This window comes from Vitis vinifera, chromosome 4, assembly GCF_030704535.1.
Source record: "Vitis vinifera cultivar Pinot Noir 40024 chromosome 4, ASM3070453v1".
In the NCBI taxonomy this organism is placed as follows: Eukaryota; Viridiplantae; Streptophyta; class Magnoliopsida; order Vitales; family Vitaceae; genus Vitis; species Vitis vinifera.
In genome coordinates, this window is record NC_081808.1 from 1,470,877 (window position 1) to 1,483,858 (window position 12,982).

The window sequence follows — 12,982 nt, forward strand, 5'->3', positions numbered from 1 at the left end:
TGCTGGCTTGTCGCTCAAACCTCACGGTTCTACAAAATAAAAAAATAAAACAAAGTACACTGCCACAAACTCACATGCACCTCCAAGATCAGCAGCCCTACAGAGATTTTGTTTTTTCTGTTTTTTAATTTCACATTCTAAACACGTTGGTGCAGTCGAGATCGACCACTCATGGAGAGATTCTCATCCCCACTTGAAATGCAGAGGATTTTAGAATTTTAAGAATTATTTACTTAGGCTTGTTTACATCACTTAACAAAGATGGTCTAATAATTCAACCTAACTTTAAGTCTTAAATTAAAATATTTGATTTATTTTTTTAGTGATTATAATTTTATATTTATAAATCATTGTTATAATAAATATGTTTTTTATTTATATTATATATTTACAACACTTTAAATACTAATGTTTAACAAATAAATTCATTATTTAAAGTTAATAAAAATATAAATATTAATTAGAATTAAAGAAAATAAATATATCAATTTGATGGCTTAAAATAGTTTTAAAATTAGTTTTATTAAATAATTTTAATCTTACAATAAAAATAAATAAATAAATTTTAGGTTAATGATTTTTTAAAAATTATTTAAAATTAACTTAAATTATCAAATAATAAATATTAAGATTCGAAGCACGTTTATTGAAAGTGGAAAAAGTTAAAATACTATTTCAGTAAAAGAGATATTGGAAGTAGCAATAATTGGTTTCTACATATACTGTTTTTTTATTACCATGATTGTTGGAAAGCATCTACAAGTCCAAGGGAAGAAAATACAGAACGACTTTTACGAAAGTTAAGTATGGAGAATGAGGCAAGTTTGAATGATGATGATTTGAAGTACAAAATACCTTCTATAAATAGCCTTTTTTAATCCTATGAATGGGAGTGAATCACTCTTCAAACCCTGCTCTTGAAATGGGCAGACCTCCTTGCTTTGAAGATGGATTGAATAAGGGGGTTTGGACTGCTCATGAGGATGAAGTTCTTGGAAATTATGTTAAATTGCATGGCGAAGGGAAGTGGGTTAATGTTGCCAAGGCAACAGGTGAGGTAGATTTGGCTCTTGATATGAATTTCTGACTCAAAATCCAATGGAAATGTTGATTGATTTCGGGTTTCGGGTTTATTTTCTGAATTTTCTGCAGGACTTAAGCGATCTGCTAAGAGTTGTAGGCTTCGTTGGCTGAATTATCTGAAACCCGACATCAAAAGGGGTAACATTGCTCTTGATGAAGAGGATCTCATCATCAGGCTACACAGGCTCTTGGGCAACAGGTTTTTCTAGTTGTTTGTTTTCTGTTTGGGAATATGTATTAGTCAATGAAGAAAAAACTTAGACTCTAATTGAGAAGTGAGAAGCACTTTAATAAATAGTTCCGATTTTGTTTTTAATGTTTTATGAAGCAAAAAACTGTTTGGGAAGTTGGAATTATTAAAGAGCATGATATAGTTTAAATCCCGTTATCAAAACTTGATCTGACGGAAGGTCATAAAGAAAATAAAACTGTTTTCTATTTTTTTAATTTTTTTTTAACAACATAAAATTCTTTTTTAAAACTGTTTCTAAACATCACATTCTTAAACTCAGGTAAAACCTCACTTTTTTTCCATTCATTGTCTGTGGTATTTTGCAGATGGTCCCTGATAGCTAAAAGGCTTCCAGGCAGAACAGATAACGAAATCAAGAACTATTGGCACTCAACCTTGAAAAAGAAAGTGCAAGAGAGCAGCTCAAATCACTGCAAAAGCAAGAAGAAACCCATGATGGAGCCATCTGCTGAATCTGCAGAATCACTGAAGATGGATTCATGTCTGAGCCCCAACAAAGATGTAATTAATTGTACTACCAGTAGTAGTGCTCATCCTTTTCCTCTACTGTTTCCTGTTGATGAACATCCTGAAGCTTTCACGCCTGTGGAACCCTCCATTGATGGAGGATTGGGGAAGGAAATAGTAGCAGAACAACCACCAGAGTCTGGTGATGAGATTTTCCCAGTTAATATCAGTTGTGGAAATGATGCTTTGTGGGACTCCTTGATGGACTTTGATGTTGACCAGCTTTGCCTTTCTGAAATTCTTGAAGAGAATTTCGCTAGCTTCAGTGAATTTGATAGTATGACTGTGGGGGAATGTGGGATTAATGGCTGCCAAGATGATCCATTGCCTTCATTTTCAGACCTCGGCTAAAATCGATGTCGATATCAAAATCACAGCTTTTCTAGGTTCCATCCAAGTTGGTCTCTACATAACCATCTATTAATTCTCATTAGGAATAATTAAGTCATAAGGAGGGAAGAACTCTGTAGTCTATGGTCATTTTTATTGAATTCTAGTATAATGATATACACATCGCCCATTTGTGGAGCCATGTCTCTCATGTCGTCTTCTCCTTCTTCTTTACTGCCCATGGCCATGGCTCTCTGCATCCAAAATGGCCTTCATTCTTCTCCTCCTTTGTCGAAGAAATAACACCATGGCTATGGTAATGGGGCACATACTCTGCCATCTCATGAAGTTTGGAAATGTTCGATGTGGGACAAGAAAATTCCAGCAATAAAAGAGGGTTTCTTCCAGGGCCAGCATGTATTGCCTAGGAAAATGCTTCCATGGCTTAGTATCCGAATCTAATTTCTTGATTTTGTGCTGTTTTTGCCATGAAAAGCCAAGTTTGATGCTAAAGTTTTAGTAACCATCACATTGGAATAGCATTGGGATCCTTGGCTTATGTGACATGTTTTCATTTGATGTGGGCTTTCCACTTTCTGAATTCAGCTCATGGCAATAGCTAAGATATTAGACCATATAACATTTTTATCTTAATAGTAGGAATAATCAATAATTCATGTGAGAATTTTTGTTGGGCATTTCGGTTGGGATGCGATAATACTATTCTTAAGTCCAACAAAAATGTCATCCAAATGATGAGTCTTAGAACACATCCAAGGCGTGTGACGTCTAAGTGGTCATAGGAAAGTTCGTGTTCTAGGCAACATGGTTCCAAAAAAGTTTGCTCTAAGAGTATGGAACTTAAGTATACCCTGTTTTTTGAAGAACACGAACTTTTTCCCCGAATCCTCTCAAAAACAAATTTCATTGTCCATTCAACACATGGCACATGGCACTAAGAAATCATCTATATAAACTCGGCCAAGATGAAGAAAGATTTCTTAGAGACACAACAATGTCGAATACCATTAAAGATTTGGTTTCCTTTTGTCCCGCTAAACATCAATTGGTTTTCAAAGCGCATTGAAGAATATCATTTTCCAACAGTAGAGAATTTCAAATGCCACAGTTGAATATTTTTTCCATTTTCATTAGCGAGGAACACGTGATAATCTTAATCAAAGAGCTTGAAACCCTTAGGGAACCTTATTTCCATTCGTACACACTGACCGACAATAATTATCACAGCTATTGTGACCATAAGTCTTACTTCTATACCACACACTTGTGAATATGAGACACTTGTAGCCTTCTACTTTACATACCATCAATACCTACCCCAACATTCACCTGTATATATATTGAGTAAAGGAGTGAGACTTCCATGACTAATCCCAAAATGGAAAAAAGTCATCCCTGTACTCGGAGAAGCAATAGAGGAGCTTGGACAGCTCTTGAAGACAAGCTGCTCAGAGATTATGTTAAAACTCATGGTCCAGGGAAGTGGAGGAATGTTTCCCAGGAGACAGGTAAGAGAGATGGGTTATGGATTGTGTATTTCTCGATCCATGAAATTCACTTTTGTTATTAAACCGCAGGCCTTGAAAGAAGTGGAAAGAGCTGCAGATTGAGGTGGTTGAATTATCTGAGACCTGATATCAAGAGAGGCAACATTTCTCCTGAAGAAGAAGACCTCATCATTAGGCTCCACAAGCTCTTAGGCAACAGGTATATAAATTTTTCTTTGTTTTTTTTTCTTTCTGATTATATTAACAAATTGTTGATGGGTTGGTGATGATTTTAGAGCTACCCACGTTTTGATTTTTTTGTTTGTAGATGGTCTTTGATAGCTGGAAGGCTTCCTGGACGATCAGACAATGAAATCAAGAACTATTGGAACACAACCTTAGCCAAGAGGGTGGTTCATGGCCAGAACTCCAACCAAAGCAAAGACGACAGAAAGGAAAAGGAGAAGGAGCCTTCTAACATGGATGAAGCACCCATGGAAATGAAAGGTAGTGAAGGGCCTGATCCCGTGAATGATTTCAAAGAAGATTATTCACCAAACCCAGCAATGGATTTCTCGGGAAAGCTCTTTCAATACAATGATACAGATTATGATCAGCTGTGGAACTTCTCTGATTTTGATGATGGCAGGTGGGGTTGTGGAAACATGGGAGGTGCCAATGGCCTGTGCCAGTGGTCTGATTTTCCGTCTGCAAGTGCTGAAGAAGCGGAGATTTTCTTCCATTCCTAAAGCTGATCATAAGCTTCTTTTGTTGAACTTGATCCATAAACATTATGTATCTAATTAAGTTGATTTAGTTGGATTGGAACTTTTCGGAATGAGTGGCCAGAGGTGGTTGAATAGGGATATTGTGTGATTTTGGAAATGATATTATTGTCTCATTCCCATAAATGGAATGGTTTGTCTCCTGATTAAAGAGGCAACTGCTAAGAATATATTCTCCACTTATGGAGATAAAAGATTCCACGTCTTACATCTTCTTCAGCATGTAAAAAATTTAAGGCGGGTTTGAGAAAATTGAAGTGATAAATAAAAGAAAATGTGAAGGAATAAAACTTTTTTATTTTTTATTCAAACTTATTTTTCTATATATATATATATATTACTTGAATTGTGTAAGATTTTTAAATATTTTTTTATTATATTTAATTTTACTTTATACTTTTGTAGTTAACCACACTTTTTTTTCCTTTTAAATAATTTTCACTGCCCAAACAGTCCTTATGATTTGCTTAGCCTACTTATATATGCTTATGACCATTTCTTGTATTTGAAAGATTGTTCATGCTAACTTCGCATATAGCAAAATACTTTTCTTTTTATAAATTCATTGATGCTTTTAGTCCGTAAAATCTTTCAAACATAAAGGAAAAATTTTAAATCATTTTATTTTACAAATCATATTTATTGGATTGTAAAACCTGAATCAATTTTATTACATTTCGTTTGAAATATTGGGGTTTGACTGAACTTATTGGAATTGAGTTTCTCTCCCATTATATATTTAACTTTATTATATTTTTAGAATTTTTTAAAAAATATAACCGTAATTGAGAAGATTTTTTTAAAAAATTATCATTATATTTTTTGTTTTTCCTTTGATTAGTATACATTTAATGAATATAGAGATCAAATTAATTACCGAATGGCATTAAAATATCATATTTTATCTTAATTTTTTACTTGTGTATATGGTTTTGGTTTACGGTATTAATGTGCCATATAGCAAAATACTTCTCTTTTTTATAAATTAAATTTAAAAAGAAAAAAAAAAGATGGGGGAATTGATGACAGCTCTCAATGAGAAACTGCACAAGATAGAATGGCCAGTCCGCAAACGTGCCCCCTCTGAGCCCCACACAGCTCCTCATTTGACTTCTACAGGATTGTCGATAAGCTTGTCATTTAATCAAGGAAATTTTTTTTTTTTTTTCCAAAAAAGGGTTATCTACAGATTTCATCATATACTTGATTGAGTTTTCACCCTCTTCAGTGGTTCACAAATTATTAAACTGAAAGAAGGGTGTCAATCAATTATTACATAAAATTTAATTTTTTTTGTAATTTTATATAGATAGATAACATTCTTAAAGTCCGTTTGATAATGATTCTTGGAAGCATTTTTAATATCTCTAATACTTAAAAAAAAAATTATCATTCAAGTGTTAAAAATATTAAAAACGTTTTCTATAATTACTCTCAAACACTCTTAATCATATTTAATTTTGTTATTCCGATTACTAATAAATGACAAATGTCAATATGATTCATTTGCTAACATAACTTGAATCAGACATGTTTTTCGTTGATTTGGATTAAATATAACTGTATTTAAATCAAATTCATATCTATTTATATAATCCATTTAATAAATATATTATTTTTCGATCAATTTATATAACACAAATTTATCCTAAATTGACCTATTTAATAATCGTATTGATTATAGCCTATATTTAACTCATTTAAAATTCGATTTTAAATAAATAAGCAAATTAAGAACATATTAAGTTAAAAGGTTAATCATCTTGATTTAACTAAAAATTAATTCATTATAATTATTAAATAAGAGTTATGATTTTGACACGAGAGGAACACGACACACAAACAAAAATCAGGTTACGATGTTAATGTCTTTATCCTTCATGAGCAGCATCTTCACCATATCAATCACATTAGACTTGGCTTAGCCTTATTAGGTGATACAAGTCCTACAATATCATTTCTCTTTCTTTATTTTTCAAAGGGCCACTTTCTTCTTCATGTACCCATCACCTCTTTTGTGTTCATTCATCAGGAGCAAGAGTACCAATCCTTTTGTTGTCTTATTTTGTAACTTACTAGCAAGATTTTGATAATGATTTCTGTCTGGTCTCACTGCATATGGATAAGTATTTCAAGCTTTAATTGCCCATGACAGTCCAATTAATTTCTTTATCTTGGTTGAGCATACTCACCTTTCTCTCTCCATACTTTTATTTTTTCATTGGGATTATTGTAGAGAGAAAAGAGGTGGGTGTATTTAGCAACACCCAAATCTTTAATTTCCTGTTTATAATAAATATTTATTTATTTTTTAAAATATATTGTGTATGTTAATTGGCTAGAAAAAAGGTAGATTAAAAAGAACAACTTTTGATTGGGAAGAATTTTTAAACATTAAAAGCAGTTTTGTAGTTTAAACACAAGTCCTATCTTTAAGATGAAAGGAGGGGGGGGGGGGGCACCACATCAAAGTTTTGTACCATGATTACATTATTTATATCATAATCATTTTTTTTATACTATAGTTATATTATTGATATTTGATCACATTTTTTATACTTTAATTACTTTCTTGGTGACTTCGTCATATACTTATATTTTATCATAACTTTTCGATTCTTATTTTACATGCATTCAAGTGAACATTAATGAAGACATTTGGTATAACGAGGCAAAATGTGTTTTATAGTTTTTTTACGATGAGTTTTTAATTCCAAAAGTGCTTTTTTTTTAAAATAAAAAAAAAAAAAAAGATATTTGGCAAAATTTAGAAAATATTTTTAAAATTTAAAAATCTCAGTATAATAATAATTTTAGGAAGCGTTTTTACCTTAAAATGTGTCATTGAAAGAAAAAAAAATTAGGTGTTTAGTAAAATTTTAAAAATATAAATTTTCTTTTTTAATATTAGAATATCGCTTATCCTAAAAAGTACTTTTGGAAAAAACACTTTCATTCAAACCATTTTGAGTAGAAACATTTAGAGTATATTTAGAAGTTTTTTTATTCAAAATATTTTTAATGAAAATATTTTTCTCGTGAAGTGTTTTTAGGAAAATCTCTTATAAAGTGTTTATTTAGAAAATATTATAAGTGATTTTTCAATACTATAAATTATTTTTAAAAATTTTAAAATTATTTCTTAAATTTTATTAAACACTTAATTTTTTTTAAATACTTTTTAAATTAAAAGCACTTTTTAAAATCATTATCAATCATTTAACAGTGATTTTAAAAAACACTTTTAATCTTTTTAATGCTTGAAATTTTTTATTATTTAAGTTTAAAAAATGTTACAAATATTTTCTAAAATTACTCCCAAACCCACTTTGAATAGTATCCAAAAAAATATTTTTAAATACTAAGATTATTATTTAGGTGGAATCTTCCAAGGTTGGAATTGGTAACGGCAAGTTCTGAATATGTAAACATCCAACTTAGGTTAGAAAAAATACCCATTCAAAATTATTGGGGTTTACATGAGTGTGAGTAGAAAGTATTATAACCTTTGGAATTTATATATTATTATTATTATTATTATTATTTAAATTATATTATTATTATCTTATTGAAAAAATATACAAATTAGAGGGAAAATTATAAATTTTTTCAATTTTTTTAATTATACTATATTAATAAATTTATTATTTTTATTTAATTATTTGAGTATCCTAATTTAAATGTTTGAAAATTGAATTTAAGAATTGCTATATATATTAAATTAATAATTAATAATATATTTTACGGAGCTTAACCTTCTTATTTGTCCAGATTGCAACTATGAAAGACTCACTCTTAAAAATGATTCTATTTTTAATAAAAATATTTTTAAAATAAAATTCCAACATTCAAATTCAATCACACCCATATTCTACTTCTTGCTTTGAAGATGAAATTTTGAAAATGCACCAACAAAACTATATAAACCAAGAAAATTGAATAAGGTAGTGTTTTTAAAAAAAAAAAATTAAAAAAAAGTCAAAATAACTAATTTGTATTGGCTAATATCAATGGCTTATATTTAACAAAATAAAAAAAATAAAATATTTTAATTTTTTCTATTCATCAAAAAAACAAATTGGACTTAAATAAATGCCTTAATTTGAATGATCATGAATTAAACTTCATAATTTTAGCTTTATAAAATTTACATTAATTATACATAAAATTTAATATATATAATAAATTTTTAAAAAATATTTTTTTTAAATAATTAAAATATAAGTGTATTAAAAAAATATCTTAATTAAATTAGATTCAAATAAGAAAATGTGTTTCCCATGGGTGACGCACAAAAAGCTAATTTTGAGGATTAAAAAATTGTTGGCCTTACTTCAATTAATCTTTTATAGTAATTTTACTTAACTAGTTAAAAAAATGAATAATAATTGCTAAAAATTGAAATAAATAAAATAAAAAAGCTGAAGCCCAGATTCAAAACAGTATACCTGGTATAGCTCAAAACAAGTAACACCAAGGAAATCGAATACCAATGAATTCTCAATTATGTAAAGAAACTAACTGCCAAGAACAAACAGCCTAAAATGTACTCTTCTTCAGTCTCTCCTTGATTTTTTTCAGGTCTCAATCTCCATCTTCTTCTTCACCATCACCTCCTCCACCTTCTTCATCGTCTTCTTCGTTGTCTTGTTCATCATCTTCTTCGTCTTCGTTGTTCATATCTTGGTCTCCTTCCTCAATGTCCCTATGGTTCTCCTTTTCTTTTCCATGGTTTATTTGTTGATCAGCTTCTGATTTATCATCAATGTTTCCATCAAAGGACTCCATTGGGGCAACCTTCTGAGCAGTGTTGGGGTCATTCATGGCTATAATGGCATCTAAGAGCTCTGAATTACCCTTCAAATTGTGAACCCCAGAATCAGTAGAAGCTGATGGGTTGGGATAGAATGGTGTTCTCGAGTATAGCTGATCGAGCTGATGAAAGTAAGGGCATGTTTTGGATTGGTGAGAGCGTTTCTTGGCACTGTCTTTGGTTTTTCTGAAGTACTTGTTGATGTTCTCCCACTTTTCCTTACATCTTTTGGCGCTTCTCTGATAACCCATTGAAGTCATTGAAGAGCTTATTTCTTCCCACAGAGGCCCTTTTAGGCCTGGCTCCTGAAACCTCGATTCTAATCTACTTCTGACTTGAATCAGTGCTTGGACTTCAGCTTTAGGCCATCTGCTGTTTGTGTTACTGCTGCTGAAGTTGTTGATTTTCACGGGTTCCTTTGGAAGATAACGTTGAGAGTGTAATTGGGTGTTGTTCTTATTGGGAAGATCGATGCTTTGGCCTGTGATTTTTTCTAAGTATGAGACAACCGCAACCTCTCTACTTGAAGCTAGAGTTTGTTCATGGGCTCTTGCGGCGGCTTCTCGGTTAAAGTTCTCGAGTTGTTTGCTCCTCCATGCTTCCTCTCGCTCCATCCTCTCTTGATCTATTCTCTCAACCACTTCCAAGAACTTTCTGTAGAGACCCTCTTGGTGATCCATCAGCTGCTTTACCAAGCTCTCAAAGAAACCCGCCATGGAATTCAACTCTTCCTTCATTTTCCTCCTCCTCTTCCTTTTCTGAAGCTTCCGCAACGCAGCTTCTTCCCCAATTGAGGTCTCTGACCCATGATCAACCCCAATTGCAGCAGCAGCACCACCGAGATTGCTGCAATGGGGATCAGCTAAAGGCCTCAGCAACCCGGCATTCCTAGTCATGTTTTCACCGGTCAGAGCTGATCCCGATCCCGTTTGATTCGTTTCGCCAAGCCCCGCACCGCTGCAAATTGCTTCAAGCTCACCGAAAAATCTGTACTTGTTTCCCAAGTTCTTGCCTCCATCGTTGTCTAGTACTTGTCCGTGATTAATCTTCTTGTTGCCCTCTCCCTCTTCCTTCTTCTCTTCATCTTCATTAGTCTCCTTGTCGTTCTTGTTGAAGAGCTGGGCATTCAGGGGTTTCCTTAAACATAAACACAGAGAATTATAGGACAATGGCAAACAACAAGGACAACTGAAAAATAAAAGCACGCAAAACAAAATTATGCAAATCTGTGACTGTTTATAGAGATTACCAGAAAGGTTCTTTAATGGTACCATCTCCTTGGGACTGCCAACAACATTGGGGCATTTCTAGGGAATTAGGTCTATTCCCAGGAATATGTTCCTCACTGCCACCAATCAAACCATCCTCCTCTTTATCTTCTTCGTTCATCACAACCTCTCTGTTACCACTATTCTCGTTCAAACCCAGCTTGAAATTGAAGAAAGGAAGCGAGGCGCTGCCTCCTTCGCCGCCACCGCCATTGCCGACACCTTCTCCTCCTCCTCCACCATTGCGACCCAGTTCATTTTCCAGTCTTAGCTGCTGGTGCAGTCTCCGCTGTTGCTGTTGCTGTTGCTGCTGCAGTTGAAATACTTCAAACTGGTGCTGTTGCTGCAGCAATTGCTGGGTAAATGGAACGGGATGGAGCTGAAAGAACTGTTGTTGCTGCTGCTGCCTCTCATGTTTCTGCTGCTGGTGCGGCGGCGGGGGCGGCGGCAGATGGTGGTGGTGGTGGTGGTGTTGATAATGAAGATGGTGGTGCTGGTTTTGCTTCTGGGGGGTTGAGATTGAGAAAAGTGAAGAACAAGAATCACCCTCCATGAATTGCTGCTGATGGGTCTCTGCCATTCCATAACCATACTGCATTTTTGCCTTCTGAAAACACTCTGGCCGGACAGTCTTGAATGAAGCGTGAGGACCTCAACCCCAGAGCAAACCACTGCTCTTCTCTTTTTCCTTTTCTCTTTCCCTCTGACTCTACAGATTGGGATTATCTAACAAACAAACCCTAAACCCTGAATCACTTTTGGGCACAGGTTAAAACTCTGAGTTCTGTGGAGAGACCCATGATTAATATTTGAGATAGGACTGTTACTCCCTGATAGATGTTCAGGAGAATTTTTCATTTTTTTGAGCTTTTTTCTTTTAGGGTTTGAAAATAATTCAATTTCATTTTCTTTATTAAAAAAAAAAAAAAAGCATATTAATGTAATTTTTTAAAATTAAATACACAAAACTTATTAAATTTATTAAAAAAATATATGTATATAATAATGTCGGTGGAAAGAAAAATGCTTTAAGAGTACTATTTTTTATTTTTTATGTCTGAATTTTTTTTCAAATATCTTATGACCCACCATTAAAATTTCTTCATTTTAATTATAAATTCTTTCAAAATTCAGCCCTCAACCCCTCGTCCAATTTCCTCCTGCAGACCCAAAATTTTCTTTAAAATAAAGATGGGTGACGTGTCGATATATGATTGGTCCAGCAGAGAATAGTGCAGAGGAGGCGAGTGGGGGATTGCCTCTGGTGTGGGCATCGTAGGAATGGACGGCTGAGAGGGATGACACGTGGGCTAAAACGGCAGACATGCGACATCCTTTTTGGAAGTATACAATTGATGTCCACGTGAAGAGTACAGTTACATTGTCCTCGTGTCTCCACCATTAAATTCTGTGTCCAGTGCGGATCTCGAGGTCCATCCGACGGCCACGATTTATTGCCAGTTAGAACACTGTTTTCTCTTACACATTTTCGCTCTGCTTCCAATATTTTTGTAGGATTTTTTTTTTTTTGGCTTTTTTTGGCCCTATGGTCTGGTATCTATTTTTAAAATTAGTGAAAAAATAATTTTTTTATAATATTAAATTTCTTAAAATATTTTTTTATATTTTACATTTATATTTAAAACAATTTATAATAATAAAAAAAACCAAAAAAACTTCAAATTTACTTTTAGAAAAAGCAACTTGGGTGACTAAATTGTGAAAAACTTGTTTTCAGCCAAAATTTATTTAACATAATTTTAAAATTAAAAAAATATTTTATATTTTAAACAGGAAGGAAAATTATAGTGTAAGTCCCTAAAAGTTATTTTTTTTTTTTTGTCTTTTAGTTTTAAGGTGATAAAGTGAAAATTTTGAGAATTAGTGATTGGATATAATTTCCATTTTAGATTTTGTTTAAAAATATTGAAAATAAAAATATATATATGGTTTTATTTTTAACATTTTTGATATAAAATTTTTTAAAATAAAATATAAAAACTAGTTACTATTAAATTATTAAATAAGTATTATTTTTATTTTTATAAATACGAAGCAAAAATTTAGTTAATAAAAAATGAATACAAAATTGAAAAAACAAATATTTATATTTATTTATTTATTTTTAATATGATTTTTTGGGGCATTTGTTTATTTATTTATTTTTAATTTTACTATTTGTCCGACTATACATTTTTTATATACATATTCACAAAATCTTAATTATTATTATTGCTTTTACTATTTCTACCTTTAAAGTAGGAGTAAAAGTATTTATTATTGCTTTTTATTTAAATTTTATGTTTAAGAAATATGTTTTAAAAATAATGATAACTTTGTGAAGGGGCATCATAGGTATAATAAGTTTAAATTTTGTAAGTTTGAATTTTTTGAAAAATTGGTTGTTCAGTATGGTATCAAAAGTTGATACGATA

General features: G+C 32.0%; 3 protein-coding genes across 3 annotated transcripts; 2 read left to right on the top strand and 1 right to left on the bottom strand.

The window, feature by feature from the left end:
• Positions 1-864: 864 nt before the first annotated feature.
• On the top strand, positions 865-2,732 carry LOC100266387 (MYB-like transcription factor EOBI). The gene is made up of 3 exons (XM_002279874.5): positions 865-1,052; positions 1,153-1,282; positions 1,642-2,732. Exons 1-3 carry the CDS (start codon positions 887-889, stop codon positions 2,192-2,194), a joined length of 849 nt encoding a protein of 282 aa, XP_002279910.2. The 5' UTR covers positions 865-886; the 3' UTR covers positions 2,195-2,732.
• Positions 2,733-3,301: 569 nt separating this feature from the next.
• On the top strand, positions 3,302-4,674 carry LOC100261180 (transcription factor WER). Its single transcript, XM_002279882.4, has 3 exons — positions 3,302-3,702; positions 3,772-3,901; positions 4,010-4,674. Exons 1-3 carry the CDS (start codon positions 3,558-3,560, stop codon positions 4,428-4,430), a joined length of 696 nt encoding a protein of 231 aa, XP_002279918.2. The 5' UTR covers positions 3,302-3,557; the 3' UTR covers positions 4,431-4,674.
• Positions 4,675-8,854: 4,180 nt separating this feature from the next.
• LOC100256096 (trihelix transcription factor DF1) lies at positions 8,855-11,400 on the bottom strand. The gene is made up of 2 exons (XM_002279893.4): positions 10,529-11,400; positions 8,855-10,416 (listed from the first exon to the last, which is right to left on the bottom strand). The coding sequence occupies exons 1-2, from the start codon at positions 11,143-11,145 to the stop codon at positions 9,051-9,053; spliced, it is 1,983 nt and encodes a 660-aa protein (XP_002279929.1). The 5' UTR covers positions 11,146-11,400; the 3' UTR covers positions 8,855-9,050.
• Positions 11,401-12,982: the final 1,582 nt, after the last annotated feature.

What these genes read in the sequence shown, in the direction of transcription:
- LOC100266387 (XM_002279874.5), top strand. Translation starts at nt 887, where the DNA reads ATGGGAGTGAATCACTCTTCAAACCCTGCTCTTGAAATGGGCAGACCT. An exon ending in TAATGTTGCCAAGGCAACAG is followed by an intron (nt 1,053 to 1,152) that starts GTGAGGTAGATT and finishes AATTTTCTGCAG; the next exon opens with GACTTAAGCGATCTGCTAAG. An exon ending in CACAGGCTCTTGGGCAACAG is followed by an intron (nt 1,283 to 1,641) that starts GTTTTTCTAGTT and finishes GGTATTTTGCAG; the next exon opens with ATGGTCCCTGATAGCTAAAA.
- LOC100256096 (XM_002279893.4), bottom strand. Translation starts at nt 11,145, where the DNA reads ATGCAGTATGGTTATGGAATGGCAGAGACCCATCAGCAGCAATTCATG. An exon ending in ACCATTAAAGAACCTTTCTG is followed by an intron (nt 10,417 to 10,528) that starts GTAATCTCTATA and finishes TTTATGTTTAAG; the next exon opens with GAAACCCCTGAATGCCCAGC.
- LOC100261180 (XM_002279882.4), top strand. Translation starts at nt 3,558, where the DNA reads ATGACTAATCCCAAAATGGAAAAAAGTCATCCCTGTACTCGGAGAAGC. An exon ending in GAATGTTTCCCAGGAGACAG is followed by an intron (nt 3,703 to 3,771) that starts GTAAGAGAGATG and finishes ATTAAACCGCAG; the next exon opens with GCCTTGAAAGAAGTGGAAAG. An exon ending in CACAAGCTCTTAGGCAACAG is followed by an intron (nt 3,902 to 4,009) that starts GTATATAAATTT and finishes TTTTGTTTGTAG; the next exon opens with ATGGTCTTTGATAGCTGGAA.